The sequence below is a fragment of the Poromitra crassiceps genome, assembly GCF_964638095.1.
Source record: "Poromitra crassiceps genome assembly, chromosome: 2".
Taxonomy (NCBI): Eukaryota; Metazoa; Chordata; class Actinopteri; order Beryciformes; family Melamphaidae; genus Poromitra; species Poromitra crassiceps.
The window spans coordinates 60,589,226-60,608,453 of record NC_139624.1 but is presented as its reverse complement, the minus strand read 5'-3'; the positions used below and the strand labels follow the sequence as shown (position 1 = coordinate 60,608,453).

At 42.6% G+C, this 19,228-nt stretch overlaps 1 protein-coding gene across 1 annotated transcript in view; it reads left to right on the top strand.

Annotated features, from left to right (window-relative positions):
• Positions 1-19,228, top strand: part of wnk1b (WNK lysine deficient protein kinase 1b) — a gene marked incomplete at its 5' end in the record, with an annotated part of 328,259 nt that overhangs the window by 204,929 nt on the left and 104,102 nt on the right. Inside the window, 5 exons of the mRNA XM_083662628.1 lie at positions 701-858; positions 10,844-10,932; positions 17,693-17,832; positions 18,121-18,200; positions 18,491-18,703. Of these exons, the coding sequence (XP_083518754.1) occupies positions 701-858; positions 10,844-10,932; positions 17,693-17,832; positions 18,121-18,200; positions 18,491-18,703 (680 nt within the window). The remainder of the gene's footprint in view (positions 1-700; positions 859-10,843; positions 10,933-17,692; positions 17,833-18,120; positions 18,201-18,490; positions 18,704-19,228) is intronic.

Below are 19,228 nucleotides of genomic sequence, written 5' to 3'. Positions count from 1 at the left end.
GAGAGGTCACGTGACCCCTTTGAAAATAGTTTTTTCCTGGCCAAAACTTTGCCTAACTTTGAACGTTATTTACATCTTCTACTTGCATATAGCAGAAACTTCACTCTGGCTTTAAAAACTGAACTCGCTACAGCCATTCGATTGAAATCGGGAGATTAACGGGAGACATTACCAATCTGGAGCACAGCAGGAGAAAGGGTTAAAAACAGGGAGACTCCCGGGAAAATCGGGGGTGTTGGCAGGTATGTAGTCTTCAACCAGTAACAAATGTGTCTTGTGTTAACCTGGAACCTGGCCTTGGGCCAGTGTGATTTTGTAAATGCTGGGAAGATGCATTTGCACATTTTGTCAAAATAAGATGAGACATTGGGAACAAAGAATGAATGAATGTACTATATTCATTTTCGGTCCATCCATCTATTTGGTGATATTACAAAAAATAAAAAATAAAGATTGGCCTTCCTCCTGCTGTGTTAGAGACATTCTTGTACCCAGAAGGTCAAAGTGTTGATACTCACAGTCACTCACAACAGCTGGTGTGTCCATTGCTCCTGGTGCGATTAATGTGTTTCTCAGAGGGATATGTGGAGAAACACATTCCCACTTTAGAGACTGTAAGATGGAGAGTGTAATGTGCTGACTGCTGACTGAGGGCTCAAAATAAATATAAGGTAATAGTTTTTCCTCTCGCTTTCACCAGGTACCCCAGAGTTCATGGCTCCGGAGATGTATGAGGAGAAGTATGATGAATCTGTAGATGTCTACGCCTTTGGCATGTGTATGTTGGAGATGGCCACATCAGAATACCCCTACTCTGAATGCCAGAACGCTGCCCAGATCTACAGACGAGTTACTAGTGTAAGTCCACATATATACTTGTGTTTGTTTGTATGTGTGTGTATGAGAGAGAGAGAGAGAGCGTGATAACTTGTTTTGAACAGCCCGGCTGTGAATGATAGAAGACTATAGAGACTACAGGTGTGATTAAGATCTACTCGCCCTACGACTACAGATGAAGTTAAGCTCTCACAAAATTTATTTTCAAAAAGTAAGGCTCATGTTTATGAGAAATGGTCCTGTACACTTGAATCCTGATCATTAAATGTGTGAATGTATGCTTCATATTTTTAATGTATTAAGATGCAGTAGGATGTGCAAGGAGCGCGCCTCTTCCCAGTACCGTGCCTGGCGTTTCAGCGCTCTCGGCAGCTACCCTAGTTCAACTTTTGGAGAAGTGCGCTGCTCACCAATGTCACTTTTTTCAACCAACCAATCAAAATCGAGGAAGAGGCATGACTAAAAAGATCAACAAACATGCCATTTCATGTTTACCGTCCATTTAGCGGTATGTCCGTTATTTCCTTGTAGACCTACTGATAACGCGTGTGACAGAGATGGAGACTTTGACTTGGGACTTGGACTTGAGTCGCACCACTTGAGACCCGACTTGAGACTCATCCTCAAAGACTTTAGACTTGATTTGGACTTGAGGTTCGGGACTTGTGGACAATCTTTTTTTTTTTTTTTTTTTTTTTTTAGGTGCATTAACATTAAGGAAATGTCTACTATGTCATCCAATCAATGCTGATACTGTATACTAATAAGATAAAGGAGTGAGGATAATACGGTACAGTGCTTTGAATTCCTTAGTTTTAGCTACTGTATGCAGTGTTCTAAGCAGACCGGATGGCATGCAGCAGATGATAGAACGCTCATCCATAAGAGACTTGAGACTTGACTTGGACTTGTTGTGACCAAAGACTTGAGAGTTGACTTGGACTTGAGCTCAAAGACTTGAGACTTGACTTGGACTTGCAAAAAATGACTTGTGAGCATCTCTGTCGTCTGATCGTCCCATGGCATGTGACGATCGTAACAATAAGCACTCTATGTGCTGTGTGTCTGTGCACTTTGGAAGCGCTCCGAGCATTCATATTTTTTATATCCAAAGCGCTCCACTATGAAAAAAAAATGCTGTCTGTGGACACGGCCCCATATGATCCTCTTTTTCCCCCCATCAATTAATCTTTGTGTCTCACTGTCTCTAGAGCGGGGATTGTTTGGCTGTTGTTTTTCTCCACCACTAGAGTGTGATACTGAGCAGGTTATGTCTCACTATAGCCCCTTTTAGATTGTCCAAAAATCCCACTAATATCCACAAACTACTGGCATTTTCTTCGGGCTAAAATTTGCCAAGCCTTGCCGTTTAGCCAATAGAGCGACCTTGCAAGTGAGGCAGGTTATTAGCGCCTTGCCACGGCTGGCGATATAAAACTTGTCGTGGTCCAACGCGTTATTTTCCGCCCCGTGTTCTTCTTCTCCTCTCAATTTAATGTATTTGCCTCTCCTTTTCCGTGGTGTCAGTGATTCAGTGATTCCCACAGGCTGAAATTCGACTTTATTAACAGTTAATTACTTTAAAATGTGACGGAATATGCCGACAGAATATGCCGTCTCACGGATGAGACGACTTTCACTGCAGCGCTTACTGAACCAGTGTCAAGTCAGTCAGAATGTAAGTAGGTCATCCGTTTTATCTCTTTCAAAATAAAACCCTGTAACGTTAACATGAATTTTTATTTTGAGTAATGCTTTACAGCCACAGTTTGACTCCATATGTAATCTTAACATCACATTTTTTTTATTTATTTTTTACTTAATTTTTATTTGGTTTACATCAACATTGTACATCATTGTATTCCTTCGATTACAGTTGTTTACTTTTTCCTTTTCCTTTTCCAGCAGTGTGCTTATTGTACACATTATCATTGTATATACACTCATAGCTTTGTAATGACAATACCAAACCTGAAAACAAACAAATAAAAAATAATAATAAACCTCCACTCCAACATATACATATGTCCAGTAGCGCTTCATAGATAGGAAGAGCAAGAGAGAGAGAAGAGAGAAATTTACATCGGGAGAACTAGTGTGTATGTATATATGTGATATCTATCAAAAATGTGTGAGAGAATGGAAATTGGAAATTATACATATGTCCTGCTGGACATATGTATAATTTGCTTAATATATTATACTATTATACTATATTACTATTATACTTATAATTTGCGCTTCATAGATAGGGAGGAGAGCAAGAGAGAGAGAGAGAAGAGAGAAATTTACTTCGGGGGAACTAGTGTGTATGTATGTATGTGATATCTATCAAAAATGTGTGAGAGAATGGAAATTGGAAATTATACACATGTCCTGCTGGACATATGTATAATTTGCTTAATATATTATACTATTATACTATATTACTATTATACTTATAATTTGCGCTTCATAGATAGGGAGGAGAGCAAGAGAGAGAAGAGAGAAATTTACTTCGGGGGAACTAGTGATTGTATGTATGTATGTACTGTATGTATGTGATATCTATCAGAAATGTGTAAGAGAATGGAAATTGGACTAGGGGGGCGTACAGCATTGGGTAGTCATTGCATTATTAGAGCCATGACAGGCCCCCATCTTTTAACAAAAATTGGTTTCTGAAGCCTTAGTGTGTACGTGATTTGCTCCATCTGGTAAATATCCCACACTTTTTGGATCCATATATTATATGTGGGGGGATCTGGTTTCAGCCATCTTATAGTAATACACTTTAAGGCTGTAGTTAATAGTATATTTAAAAGATATTTTTTGGCGTCCCGCCTAGGCCTTCAGGTATTACCCCTAACAGTGCCACTGTGGGGTCTCGCGGTATATCTTGTTGGAAGACCTCTTTTAAGGCGTCAAATACCTCTCCCCAGAATAAATTTAGCTTAGGACATAGCCAGAATACATGTGTGTGATTGGCCATATCGGCTCCACAATTTCGCCAGCATGAGCTGGAAAGTGAAGGACCCATTTTGGCTACAATTTCTGGTGTTCTAAAGAATCTAGTGATTATTTTCCATTTAAATTCCCTCCATGTGTTTGAATTTGTAGCTAGGTGTGCCTCAGTGCACACCTCCTCCCATGTATCCAGTGACATTTCCTCATTTATTTCCGCCTCCCATCTCCACTTTATCTGTAGGGAATTATGTTGGTTCATAGATAAAAATATGTAATATAATTCACCTATAACTTTCTTATCTTCCTTTTAACATCACATTTTGATACAAGGTTTGCTGCTTCGTTTGTTGAAACACCCTTTTCTCATATCTGCTGGAGATGTGGTAAAGAGGTGGGGACCCTAGTGCACCTATTGTATTATTGTGAGAAGACAGTACGCATGTGGGATGATGTTCTTGATTTCTTGAATAGGATGATGAAGCTACCACTGGTTAAAACCCCAGCGCTGTGTCTGTTGGGATTGCTACCAGATAACATGAGAGTGACTGAGCGTATGAGATTATGGCTGCAATTGGCCGTGACAACTGGTTGTAGAGTCACTCTGAGACACTGGAAGTCCTCAGTGCCGTCTACCTATAAAGAATGGATGGAAATAATGTGTCAAATGGCATCATATGAACGAGTCACATATAGAGTGGCGGGTAGAGAGGATTTATTTGAAGAGGTCTGGGGCCAATTCCTCACTGAAATCAAAGGATCTAATACTGAACCTGTAAGAACATAATCTGAATGTGAACATATTGGCTATGTGTTATGTCTTTTTTGTCTTTTTTTTGTTTGTTTTTGTTTTGTGTGTATGTCTCTATTGTTCCGGTATCAGCGTGGGATTTTGTAAGGTTATGTGTGTTTGTTATTGAAGTTGTGTACTTTAATTTGCATGAGGGGAGGGGGGAGAAAAAAGAAAAGAAAAGAAAAAGTGTACAGTTATGTTGTGAATTGATTTTGTATTACCAGTATTGATATATAACTGTCAAAACATCAATAAAAAAAAAAAGAAAAAGAAAAAAAGAAACACCCTTTTCTCCTCCAATGTGCATCAGTAAGGCTATTTACTTGTTTAAATTATTTTGAAAGTTTATTTTTACCTGAAGTTTCCATTTTCTTAAAAAGTGTATTAGTGGGACTTTTGATGTAAAAAAGGTATATCAGGCCAAAACAAATCCCTCAGCAATTACAGACAGGCAGACTACTACTTATATGTTCTGGGCAGCTACCATTGAGAGAGAGAGAGAGAGAGTGAGATGGACAGGACAGAGATGGATTCACTGGAATTCTGTTGCTAGGGAACAGTTTGGAGCCTAGTTTATTTCCTGTCAGCTATTGTATTAACTCATTGAGTGCCAGCCACTTTTGGAAAACGGATGCTCCCAGTGCCAGCCCTTTCAGAGCGTTTTCAGTGATTTCTCGAGGCCCACAGAATATTGTGTGATATTACTATGTAAACACCAAACACGCCCAAAGAACGATGAGACTATTGTATCATCAGCAAAAAAAAGTTTATTGATATCATTTTCCGTTCTTTAGTTATCAGCCGGAGAAGATAGGTTTTTTTCAGCAAAAACAGACGTTTCAAATTAGAAGCTGAGATAATCAGCCTTTTGTGAAATGAAGCATTTCAAGCACATCACTGACTCTGAAGCTAATATTTTCTGATGTAGTAACACCTCAAGAATAATTTCCTTCAATAAAACAGCGAAAACAAAGGAATTTTGTTTGGTAAAATAATATTTTTTAGCTGCAACCAGCAGTGCTGGCCCCTGCGTGCGCAGACCTTACACTTTCTTGCTGGTCTTGATTTACTGCTGGTGGGCATCAGATATTCTAGCTTGCCAATCTGTCCATCGAGCCTGCTGTCTGGGTCTGTCTGGGTCGGTGTTGTATGCTGCCCTGCGTGCCCCACCCCCCTCTACTGCAAACCCCTCCTCCGTGGGTGTGTCTCTGGTGGCTCTGGTGGCTCTCTGCTGAGTTTGCTCTGCACTGAAAACCCAGCTTTTTCACAGCGTTCCGCGTGTATTTGTCACCGGCTCCCAGCGCTTCCAGTTGAGAATAATAACAACTCCACAACTAATCATGTGGATGGGGCTATCGCAGCGGACACGGAGGGGCTCAATTGTGGGAGCAGATTGGCTGCTGCAGGCACAGCTAACGTTATGCTTCATGCATATCGATGCATACAGATGCGGTTTCCGTTTCATCACGGGGCTTCTTCTGCTGTTTTTCCTCACCTTTCTCTAATCTGGAGAGCACTGTCGCCACCTAATGGGTCCGTAAAATAGGTTATACACATTCAACATGCCCCAAATTTTTACAGGAGATGTATCAGGCTTTGATCCACGTCCCACCGTCAAAAAACGCAATTGACGACTTTAGTCGTCATTGGCACTCAACGTTACTATTTGAATTGACGACTATAGTCGTCATTGGCACTCAATGAGTTAACAAACACTGCAACAGGAAATAAACTAGGGTCTGTTTATGTTGTCAAGTTGAAACGGTCTATAGAGAGACCAAAGAGACACATGAGTCTGGGTTCCCCATCCAATACAAATTTGCTTATATTGGGAATTTTTCGTCAATAAAGAAATTATGTGATAAATGGCAATGGAAAAGCATTTGTCAAATAATTAATGACTGGAAGTTCTGAAACATCTGTAAAATATCTGTCCACCATAACCCTAGAAATGTCAGATCCACAGTCTCTTCCCTAAGTCATGGCCATTAGTTGGTCTGTAAAGCATGAAATATGACCAACATTAACTGCTGCTAAAGAACAATAACCACTTGCCCAGTACGGATCTGTCCTTGACTCTCAATCTTGCTTGTGGATGCTGTGAAGTCTATTTCTGACATTGACAAAGCCTGTTTATTCCCTTCATCCCAGCTGGTGGACATGCACCTATGTCACATTTAATTTTTTGTTAGATGGAAATGTTGAGAGAGACAGAGGGGAAAAAGAGCGAGACAGAGATACACACAGATAGAGAGGACAACAGATGCAATCAGAGGCTGTTTTAAACTGAGTGCTGCTGAGGTCATCAACCCCACACACAGACACACATGCGCGCGCATACACACACCACAGGCAGATGAGACCGCTGTCTCCCTCCCCTCTGGGGACTGAGTTCAGCTCTGTGGAGTCTGACAGTGATGGTTAATGGACCAGAGGAATTTACTAGAAATCTCTCTCTCCCTCCCTCTCTCCCTCCCTATCGCTCTCTCTTTCTCCCTCCCTCTCCATATCGCTATCCCTCTGTGCATCTTTACATGAGACCTCTGTGCATGAGAGCAATGTGTGTATCTCCCATACGAGTCCCCTCTTAGCCTTCCATTGGCTATGTACAGACCCAGTGACCGACAGAGCTGCAATAGTTGTCTTCCATTTTGATTGGTTATTTTGTCATAATTGTTTCTGGGGGGCTATGAGGGCAGGGGGATGCTGATGTCTGGAACATGTTTGTCCCCCTGGTTGCTGATGTTGTCAGGCGCTGTGCCTGTTCTGGCATTGAGGTCTCCACAGATCAACACCTTACCCTGGGCCTGGTAATGACTGATGTCATCCTCTAGCGTGGAGAAACTATCTTCCTTATAGTATGGGGATTCTGATGGAGGGATGTGTGTTGCACATAGGAATACAATTTCTTCAACCAAAATAGTTTATTTTTTAATTTTGAGCCAAATCGAGAAGTCTCCTCTTTTTACTAAGTCAATGGAATGTGTAAGGTGTGTTTTATACCAGATCAGCATCCCTCCTGAGTCTCTGCCCTGAGTGCCCTGAGTGACTCCCTTTAGAGTATATTACTATTATTTATCTGTACCCTGAGGGGCAGCTAGTGGACTCCTCTCCTCTACTCCATGTTTCTTGCAGAATGATGACATCTGGATCTCCTAGTTCTCTCTCTCTCTCTCTTCTCTATCTCTCTCTCTCTCTCTCTCTCTCTCTCTCACTCACACACACACACACACACACACACACACACACACACACACACACACACACACACACACACACACACACACACACACACACACACACACACACTCCTGACAGCCCCAGGGCTCCACAGTCACCTGCTTCTTCTTTTTTTTGACCACCTAATCCAGGGCTATTCAACTAAATTGTTCAGGGGGCCACATTGTCAGAAACCTAAGGGACCGGGGGCCGGACCGTTCCCCGAGCCATTATATGTACACTTGACACAATGCGCCACCACATTTTCGCAGCCGCGCTGGAACTATTATTAAGTAGGGGGTGCTGTAAGGAATGGAATCTCGACGCAGCGTAGAAGAAAATGTTATGTTTTTTGGACTTTTATCCATATTTAGAAGAATATTTAATTTTAAATTAACATTAGGATTATACTGTGGTGATGTCATTATTCAGTATATTCTCCTTTTCTATTATTAGTATTAGTATTAGTATTAGTATTAAATACTGAGTATCTCATGAAAAACTATTAATATTGCATCTTTTGTGTTTAGCTCTGTCTCACAGCATTGTAACATTGTAGTGCAGCAAGAAAGGAATGTGATGAAAACTATAAAAATGAAAGAATAACTAAAGTGGTATATTTATTCCTTGTATATTATTGTGGTACTATCAGTATTACTAGTATGTAATTTTCCAACCATTTCAACTCTTGAAGCTGAGATCTGTAAGATTTGAGCTATAGGGGAGATTGTGCGAGTGTTTGAAGGTTGATTAACTAGGAGGATTTCTCATCATGCTGTCACATGACCCCGTGGTAATACCTCTGCACACAGTGTTGTTGACACTCTTTACGGCCTTTTTCTCCTTCCAGAACATTCCTTAGGTCTAATCAGCCTCGTTAAGGCAAGGGTGTCTCTTTCTCTCTGTCTCTCTCTCTCTCTGTCTCGCTCTCTGTCTGTCTGTCTCTCTCTCTCTGTCTCTCTCTCTGTCTGTCTGTCTCTCTTTCTGTGCATCTCCTCTCTATCGCCCTCTCTCCTGCTTTCAGATTTAATACCATTACTTCCTCCGACAGTCCTAACTTTGTTTGCCACTGGAAACTCACAACTGTTTGTTTGTTTGTTTGTGTGTGTGTGTGTGTGTGTGTGTGTGTGTGTGTGTGTGTGTGTGTGTGTGCGTGCATGCGTGCGTGTGTGCCCGCGCGCATGTGCATGGGGGGGGGGGGGGGGGGGGGCATGTAATGTTGAAGTTGGAGTGGGCGGGGCATTGGTGGCCAGCAGGAGAGAAACAGGCCAAGGAAGGAGGTAGGGAATAAAGGAGAAGGAGGTGGTCAGTTGAGCTACTGAGAGGAACAGGCTCAGACAAATCGTACAGCCAGTCAGTTTTGACACTTCTTCCAAGAAGTCAATTAGTTAACCAGCTTTCTAGTCTATTAGTCTGAATTCTTCCTAGGTAAGTCACTCTTTATCTGATAAAAAAAACATTTATTCTCTTTTACCTCCTTGTCTCTTTCTCCCTCAAATTTGTACTTTTTGGTGGTGTTGTTGTTCCCCATTCTTCCCTCTGCCTGCCGGATTGTAGAAGAAACATGATCTCCAGACCTATGGAGGGAAGATCCTCTTTCTCTCTCTTCATTTCTTCTGTTTTAAAAAGGCTTGATGTCTGTTAAATTAAATTGATCTATGTTAATTGAATTTGGGAAGAGGCAAATTTAGTTAATTGGTTGGAAGACTGATTGGATAGCTCGTTAGCATTTAGTGGCCTGTCCAAGCCAATCATTCTGGAGAGAGAAAGAGTGGAACAGGGAGAGACAATTTAGGCATACATCAAGACGCTAATGTATTTTTCTGTTGCTCCCCTCTTGTTTGATTTGGATTTAGGTTCAGTTCCAAACTGCGTCTTTTGTTCAGTCTCTATTTCATTTTTTGGCTGTTCATAAAAATGCCTTCAACGAGTGCTATAACAGAGCCTCTGTTCAATGTTGGGCTTCTGAAAGGAGTACCAAAAAACACCTTGAAAAATATGAAACATAACAAGTCTTCCAAAATATGTTATTTTGGCTGCTTCCTGGCCTCGGGACCCAGTAGTACCTTTTCCTAGTGTTCGGCCTTTGATTTGATGGGTGCTTTTCCCAGTGTTTGGCTTGACATGTCTCTTTTCTTACTTTTTCAGAATGGTTTTCATACTGTATCGTGCCTTTTTCAGTTTTACTGTACCTTTTACAGGTTCTACTGTACTATTTTATTTTGCTCTTAATGGCTCTGATTCTCCACTGGCCTCAAAGTGTACAGTTGAGGTCATGCAGGATTGAACCCTGGGATGTTTCTCTCACCGCAGGGCCTCCATGCTGCCACAGTTGTGTGATATTAAAGGTCCACTATCACCGGTTTCCAACTATCTACTGTGGGATCTTGTGGGGAATTATTTTTTGTCTTCTTGGGTTACTCACTCAACGATAATAGTCGACAGAAATACTTGTCGGTCAGATGTTTGACTTACACACAGTGTTGCCATAGCAAAACACTTGAAAAATCTCACAAACTTGATATTAATCTAGTTTACTGAAATTAAATTATCATTACTCAGCTGACTTGTATAGGTCCAGGAGATAGAGATAGTCAAAGATGCCATTTCAATCTTTTTTTATGTTTCTGTTTTACAGTAGCCTTTACTTTTTTGATTTTTTTTCTTGTAGCCTGATGCAAACAATAAAACCTGCAAACAGAATAGCTTACCATGCAGTATTCACTTCCATTGTCACTTTGGAGTTTTGCTGCAGTGTGACATTGTGTAGAGTGTTTTTAATCTGTACAGTATAGAAGGCTAGATGGCTAATTGTCACTAAAATCGGGGGTTCCTTGCCTGGCTTCAAAGATTCCCTGACTTTGTGTGTGTGTGTGTGTGTGTGTGTGTGTGTGTGTGTGTGTGTGTGTGTGTGTGTGTGTGTGTGTGTGTGTGTGTGTGTGTGTGTGTGTGTGTGTGTGTGTGTGTGTGTGTGTGTGTGTGTGTGTGTGTGTGTGTGTGTGTGTGTGTGTGTGTGTGTGTGTGTGTGTGTGTGTGTGTGTGTGTGTGTAGGGAGTGAAGCCTGCCAGTTTTGACAAGGTTGCCATTCCTGAAGTGAAGGAGATTATAGAGGGCTGCATCAGACAGAACAAGGATGAGAGGTGAGACATGCACACACGCATAAGTTTCATTGACTTTATCATGGGCCATTCACTGTACTATGTAAACAGGGGTGCTCTGAGCAGCGCTCTGAGTATGAACACCTCGACCCGAGCGGGGAGTGCCCTCCCGGTTTGGGGAGCTCCGCCTCGCGCTGCCTTCCTGGAGTATGTCCTAAGCTTAAATCATCCAGCAGAGCCTGTTGTCTACGGCTTTAGAAATAAACCAAGTCTAAATCATCCAGCAGATCCTGTTGTAGTCTACGGCTTTAGAGATAAACCAAGTCTTACCCTTTTCTTTCTCTCATTCCTCCCTTTCCATGCTATCCAAATCCAGTGGCTTACACTTGTTCTCTGCTTTAGAAAATTAACCAGTCCTTAAAACCCTTAAAGGATGAGTTTACCCAAAAATTAAGATTCAGTCATTATCTACTCACCCTCATACGGGTGCAAGGTCTGGTGTTTTTTACTCCACAAAATCTTTGTGGAGTTTTCCAAGTAAACAGAGTTGCAGCATTCTCCTAAAGAATTGAAGTGAATGGTGACCAACTTTAAAATGTAAAACAACAACAACAACAACAACAACAACAACATACTGCTCATCTGGCATAAGTCTCCAGAAACCTGAGATGCCAAGTTGACTTGAAAATACATAATTTACAGCTGAACTCCACTGTAGATTTCTCCACTGTAGCCGTGAGTTGAAAGTCCCACTTTCACTTGAAGCTCACGGCTGCAGTGAAGATTTCAGCTACAAACAGGCTGTAAATGATGTCTTCTCAAGTCAACTTGGCATCTCATGAACACTCTAAAGTGTGCAGTATGTGGAAGGGTGTACTGGGGCAACATGTGGTTTAATAAAATACCATGTCTGTCTTATTATCTTATCAGCTGGAATCCAGCTGACAGGGCACTGCTGCTCATGGATAAACCTTATTATCAGTCCAGTGTTGTTTGGCACTGATGGCTCCGCTCTTTACAGAAGATGCTCCCTGGATTAGCCAAGCAGCATACCAAGACATGTTGTCTTGTTTCTTGTATTGTTTTTGGATGTGTACAAAGTACAGCTTGTTTGCAGTATTCATGCCTTAAATTGCCCCTTGCGGGACTAATAAAGTTTTTTGAATTGAATTAAATTGAATTAAGCTAATCAGTGTGTGCAATGCAGAATTCCCCATTGGTATAAAAGAGTGAACCTAAAGCAACACACTGAATACATGTTTACTGTATGTTTAACCTATGAGCCTCCTCTGGTCGGTCAGCACGCCTGGTCGGGGTGGAAGGGAACTGGTGGGAATAGTGTGATCCTCCCACGTGCTACGTCCTACCGATGAAGCTCCCCATCTCAGGTGAAAAAATAAGCTCTCCCCAGATCGGCAGAGGGTAGAGCAGCGACCGGGGTAGCCAATAGGGCAGCATGGACATAAATTGGGGAGAAAATGGGGGGAAATCTGAAAAGAAATATATATATAAAAACTTTGAGACATGTAAGGGTGCTTCGGAATCCGGGAGCGTTTCCGAGCACACTTGTCCCCAAACTGACCCCAGGTCTGGTTCGTTTGAGGAGTGTGAACGTTGCATTCCGTGCCCGGGCGCAGAACAGCGAACCGTGACAGGGTCCACTTGAAAAGGTGGTCTGGGGAATGCTTGAGCGTGCCCGGGGACGGAACACTTGCGAATGTGAACGCCAACTGTACCGAACCACGTAGACAACACACGGGTGAGAATACACTCCAGGTGTAGTTGATGACGCAAGTGTACTCTGCAAGTGTTCCCAAGCACGGAATAAATTTGTTCACCAGTGGGGGAGAGGGGAGGGGGGCAATCATACTCGTACTCGTCTGAACTAGAAAGTGGAGGCTGGGGTGGTGGAGGCCAAGCTTTGCAGCAGCAGCAGTGATGTGTGTGGCAGCTTTGGAGTAGCAAAGACCAGTGTAGAAGGGAGCCACATTTAAATGGACAGTCTTGTTGTGAGAACGGATGTGATTGGTGAATGATTAAAATGTAAATGCTTGATCCAATCAGCAGGCTGTCAGCTGATTACAGCTGGGGCGTAGCCTATGAATACGGTGTCCTGCATGAACTAACGTGATGCTTCATTAATCAGTCAATCAAGTAGTGAATCTGCCTTCTCTCTCTTTTTGTTCTCCATCTCCTTGATCTGTCTCCAGGTATGTTACAATATTGCCTAGCCATGCAAAGAAACATGAGTGGAAAATGCTGTTAACTCATTGAGTGCCAATGACGACGTTAGTCGTCAATTCGGATAGTAACGTTGAGTGCCAATGACGACTAAAGTCGTCAATTGCGTTTTTTGACGGTGGGACGTGGATCAAAGCCAGATCCATCTCCTGTAAAATTTTGGGGCATGTTGAATGTGTATAACCTATTTTACCGACCCATTAGGTGGCGACAGTGCTCTCCAGATTAGAGAAAGTTGAGGGAAAAAAAGCAGAAAAAGCCCCGTGATCAAAGAGAAACCGATGCATGAGCCAGAGCGGCACAGATTGCTCTGGCTGCCTGGAGCCAACGCTGCGAACAGCAGTCAATCCGCTCCCACAAATGTCTCTGCTGCATAGCTTCTCCACACGATTAGCTGCCAGAAAATAAAACCAAAGCCAATGGTTTGGCTTATACAGTGTCGCGCTGGGAGCCGGCGCACAAGGCTGAGTGCTCCGAAAATAGACTGGGTGCAGCGCACTTTGAAACGCGCAGCAGAAAGCCTATAATCGGACGCAGCTTCATCCCAGCTCACAACCGAAACCCCAGAAACGCAGACGAACGCGAGCCCCATCCAGACTCCCCCGACGAGCGGCCGCCATCTGAACGTGGATCCGTGAGGCAGCAGAGCCTGCCATAGCAGGAGGCAGAGACTCGCCTGACACACGCAGCAGCCAGCACAGCGAGCAGAGCCACCAGAGACACTCCCACAGAGGAGGAGTTTGGAGTTGAGGGGGGTGTGGGTGCTGTTTATTGAAGGAAATTACTGTTCAGATGTTTCAGGTCAGAAAATATTAGTTTCAGAGTCAGTGATTCGCTTGAAATGCTTCATTTCACAAAAGGCTCAATATCTCAGCCCCTAGATGGAAACGCCTTTTTTTGCTGTTTTTGACCTATCTTCTCCGGCTGATAACTAAAGAACGGAAAATGATATCAATAAACTTTTTTTTGCTGCTGATACAATAGTCTCATCGTTCTTTGTGCGTGTTCGGTGTTTACATAGTAATATCACACAATATTCTGTGGGCCTCGAGAAATCACTGAAAACGCTCTGAAACTCTGGCACTCCGTTCTCCAAAAGTGGCTGGCACTCAATGAGTTAAAGTGTAATTAACCCCCAAAACACTTTTTTTCAGCTTTTAACCAATATATATGACTTTTGGGGTGGTGTGTGAAGAATTCTGGTCAGAATTTCCACATTTGAGACCAAACTGTTACCATTGTACCATTTGTATCATTTTCAGCTGCATAAGTGCCCTCTATGGGTTCAACTCTGCTTTTTTTTGCCCTCAAAAATGCACAAAATGTGGTACAACCTGACGTCACGATGAACCAAAGACTATGGGATCAAGATAGTAACTCCCCTACTCCCCCTGTACCCTTTCCCGGCTCCTCACAACTCCAAGCCTATTCCCATGATGTCACAAGCATTTTCCTACCAATATGGCGCTACAATAAACACAGCTCATTGGCTGTTTGTGTCACTTGACCTGTTAATCACCTGTTAATTGATTATAATCGCCTGTTATTTTCCTACCAAGATGGCCATGTGGCAATACTATCAATAAAAGCCACTATAATCATAAATCAGAACACCAGGAAATTGGCGGAAAAGATCATAGGTGATCCACTGCACCCCCTATGGTCTGAGTATGCACTCTTGCCTTCAGGGCGAAGGTACTGTATGCCCAGGATGAAAACTAAATGAGGCATTACATCCTTCGTCCCACGCAGCATTCAGCTGCTTAACAAGCTTTAGCCCATAGCTTGATTTCTTAGCACTTTGAATTTGCACCTTGCACCTTGTGCCTTATTGATCATGCAATTTTATGCTTTTTTATGATGTATCTATTTTATGCTTATATTTTTATTTTTATATGTTGTGCTGTATGTGTGCCTGTGTTCTTTTTGGGCTCTCCCTGTGCATAACAAATTCCCTGAGGGGCAATAAAGGTTTCATTCATTCATTCATTCATTCAAATATAAATAAAAGGAAGGAAATGGCATTGTGTTGCTGTAAATCATTCCCAACCTTTTTCATATTAAGGAGCCCTAATTTAGTTCACGTTGGGGCAATGGACCCCCATATGATGAGATTTGATCTCTCAGAAGCAAATCTTGTTTTTTTTGTTTTGTTTTTTTAATGTAGCCTAGATAGGATTTTGTCCAGAATTCCATATTGTGGCAGCTGAATACCACAGACCGCAGGTTCTGACATCGTTAAGGCACATATACCATGAAGCAGTTTTATATAAAAATAGAAGTCTTTATTATAGAGAAAAGTATATAAGTTTGTTGATTAAAACAGCTCTAGGCACCACAGTAATACAGGTTGGCTGACAGCAAGATAGCAATACAGTACAGGGCTTAAAATTCACTTTGCAAACTAGGGGGGAATTCCCCCCTTATGCTCTTCAGATAGGGGGGATTTATAGATTTTGGGGGGGATCTATAGACTTTGGGGGGGATTTTTTCAGGTGATAGTATAACGACAAATACCTGCTTCTCCTGTCCAATAAGCGATAATACTGTAATTTCACATTTTTGTATTTAAAAAGGAAGTAGTTTATGCACAAAAACTTTAAAAAAGAGAGTATAAAAGTGCATTAGGCAACAGGCCTTTCACAAAACTCTAACAAAATTATTAACGTTAAGTTAATAATTAACGTCATTATCGCTTTCAGATTCTTCATCGTCAACGTAACGCTAAACATCACTGACACTGACGTTACTCGGTGTTGACTAGCTAGAAGTGCCTTGTTGTTCGACTTGTCCTGTTTGTTTTTTCTGAGCGGGTCCCCCTTCTGAGGACGTAGTTTTCCTTTTTAGCCAGCGATCTATCATGTTTGCAAGCAGCTGTCTGTATCCACCGAGAAATCAGCAGAGGAGCGTTGATGTCAAGAGAGGACTGAGGGACGCGATATTTTTTTCCCCATGATGGCGAAGGCATGACCCACCCCTCTCTGACTCTGATTGGCCTAGTGTCAAATGTTCATCCAATCACATTCGCTTGGCTATCCTGCATCTCTTCCTACAGTCTGTGCTCAGACTCAGTGGGTCAGACAGACAGCTGTTTCACTTGCTAAGCACCGGTCTGCGCAAACCATTGCGGGATTACTCCCCCTTTATAAATTGGAAATATGCGGGAATTCGGGAAAATGTGCGGGATTCCCGCAATCCCGCGCTGAATTTTAAGCCCTGCAGTATAACAATTAAAGCAACAAAAGAAAATATAAACAGACCAAGGCAGTGGCCCACTAACTGTAAACCAACAATGACGCTGCCTTCAACATAACACACGGACCATGGCAGGGACTTTACCCCAAATACAGCACACGCTGTCGTCAGCCTGTCGCAGCCTCGCTAGCTGCTCAATATGCCATTAGCTGTAACTGCTAAATGCAGCTGAGTCCAGCCACAGTAAATCGGGGCAACGTGTACCCCAGCATGCGGGATCCCAGCCCTTCGTGGAGGCGACCAAACCCAGTCTAACAGCCGCGGATTGCCAACAGGTGCCTCTTATTGCCTAATCACAGCTCAGCACTCCCGATACACTTCTGGCCGGATCAGCCACTCCGCTACGGCAAGTCCACCGGGCTACAATATATATTAGGTTGAGAGATAACAGAGAATCCTGGAATCCTCTCAAGGACCACTGGTGGTCCCTGGACCCCACATTGAGAACCACTCAACCACTTCGATTGTGCAGAGAGAGGAGGAGAGAGAGAGGAGGAGGGAGAATGTTGTGTTTGTACTGCGGCCCAGCTCTGGTCGCGTGCCCGAGAGAAAAAAGCAGAGGGTTATTACATGGTGCACTGCACCTTTGGACAAGAATCACGGGAAAAAAAACGAAAATGAAAAACTGACTTCTTAACGTTCTAGAGGACAAGTTGGTGAACAATTTAACGTGTTTACCTCAATGCAGAAATCTCCCATTGTGATTACATTAGAGCGTGTTCAGAGTGGGGAGTTTGTCCTGTCTGTATTGTGCTCTGCTGCGGCCGGCTCGCGTCACCATGCTCTTTTAACGTTAGTTACATGGGAGTCAATGGCAGTTAACTAGTTCGTCAGTGAATGACCAAATTGATATAACTTTCAACCATTTTGAACAACGCTGTTTCCAGACAGGCCACCAGCGTTGGCTAGTTGTTGATATTTATAAAGATTTTGTAGCTCTCATATAAGGTTTTTCTTGATGCGGTGGGCAAACTGTCATGGCATCGCTTTCCGGTAAAAATTCCTGTCTGACCACAGCCAAAGAGTATAGTGAGACAAGAGGAGACGATCTTCACCTTCATTTCTTGGTTTTTCCCATAGGTTTTTTCAAATCAAGCAGCATGCCGTTTTGTCACATATCTGGCGGGGGGGAGGGGGGGGGGGGTAAGTCCCCCTTTAACTTGGAGGAATTTATGTTGTTTTCTTTATATGCTCACTCTTTCCCCATCAGTACATATCTCAGTCTCTTCCCTCCCACCCTTCTGCTCTCCTCTTATCTAACTTTCTGTCTGTGTCTGTCTGTCTGTCTGTCTGTTTTTTTCTGTAGGTATGCTATAAAGATCCTGTTGAACCATGCGTTCTTCCAGGAGGAGACAGGAGTCAGGGTAGAGCTGGCAGAGGAGGATGATGGGGAGATGATTGCCATCAAACTCTGGCTCAGGATAGAAGACGTCAAGAAGCTCAAAGGCAAGAAGCAATTACCTTCGCCAAGGAGGTTATGTTTTCAGTGCCATTTGTCTGTTTGTTGTCAGCAGAATTGCGGAATTCGCGGAAGGGTGTAACATGGCCCAAGGAAAAACCTGTTACATTTTTGTAGCGGATCCGATTTGCATATCATAGCAGAGTATTGGCCTCGGCGGAGGTCTGCATCCTCCGAGTGCCCTTCTCGTTTTTGATATGTCCTTTAAATATGGAAGGAATGGAAATTGACTCGGCCTTTGACCGCTGACTGACCTATAAACCGCTTGTTTTTAGGAAAATACAAGGACAACGAAGCCATCGAGTTCTCATTTGACCTGAGCAAGGACGTCCCTGAAGATGTGGCCCAGGAAATGGTATGCAGGGAGGATGGGAATGGATGGATAGAGGTATGGGTGGGGAGAGGGGGAGGAGGGATGGATTTTATAGAGAGATCAAAAATAGGAAAGGACTGATTAAGGGATTGAAGTGGTAGACATGGGGGGATATTTTTTATAAAGGGTGTGTGTGTGTGTGTGTGTGTGTGTGTGTGTGTGTGTGTGTGTGTGTGTGTGTGTGTGTGTGTGTGTGTGTGTGTGTGTGTGTGTGTGTGTGTGTGTGTGTGTGTGTGTGTGTGTGTTATATTCCACTTGATTGGCTTGACTAGGTTGAGTCTGGCTATGTTGCCGAGGGCGACCATAAGACCATGGCCAAGGCTATCAAGGACCGTGTGTCTCTGATCCGGAGGAAGAGAGAACAGAGACAGCTGGTGCGCGAGGAACAGGAGAAGAGAAGACTGGAGCTGGAACAACAACAACAACAACAACAACAACAACAACAACAGCAACAACAAGAGACACTCAAACCTTCACACACACAGGTTGGTTAGTTAGATAGGTAGTTAATATAGTATGTTTGGAAGTTTGTAAGATGACTTTGACTTTATTAATTCAGGCGTGCATTACGGTATACTGAAAAAATGCACAATTTTACATCAATAACATTAAGATAATCAAACATGGAACATGTTGTACACGTCAAACAAGACAAGGTAAAACAAATGGGGATAAAAATCTGTTTACATACAAGATTACTAGGAATAAGTGAAGCTTTTAAAACATGACAATGTAGCCTCTAGAGGGCTGTTCAAATTGATCAAACAAAAACATAAAGAAGTTAATACATTAAAATATTTGCATCCTACACAGATCAGCTCATTGTTAATTTGACATTCAGTTGTCATTCAATAAGTCTAGAGTATTGGATTAACTATGAGTTAATCAGTATGTTTGTAAGATAGTTTGTTAGTCTGCTTGACTAACATTTTAGATAGTGTTGTTTTTATATGAATTAGGTATATATTAGGGCATTCACGACTAGTGAATTTTACTAGTCGACTAGTTGT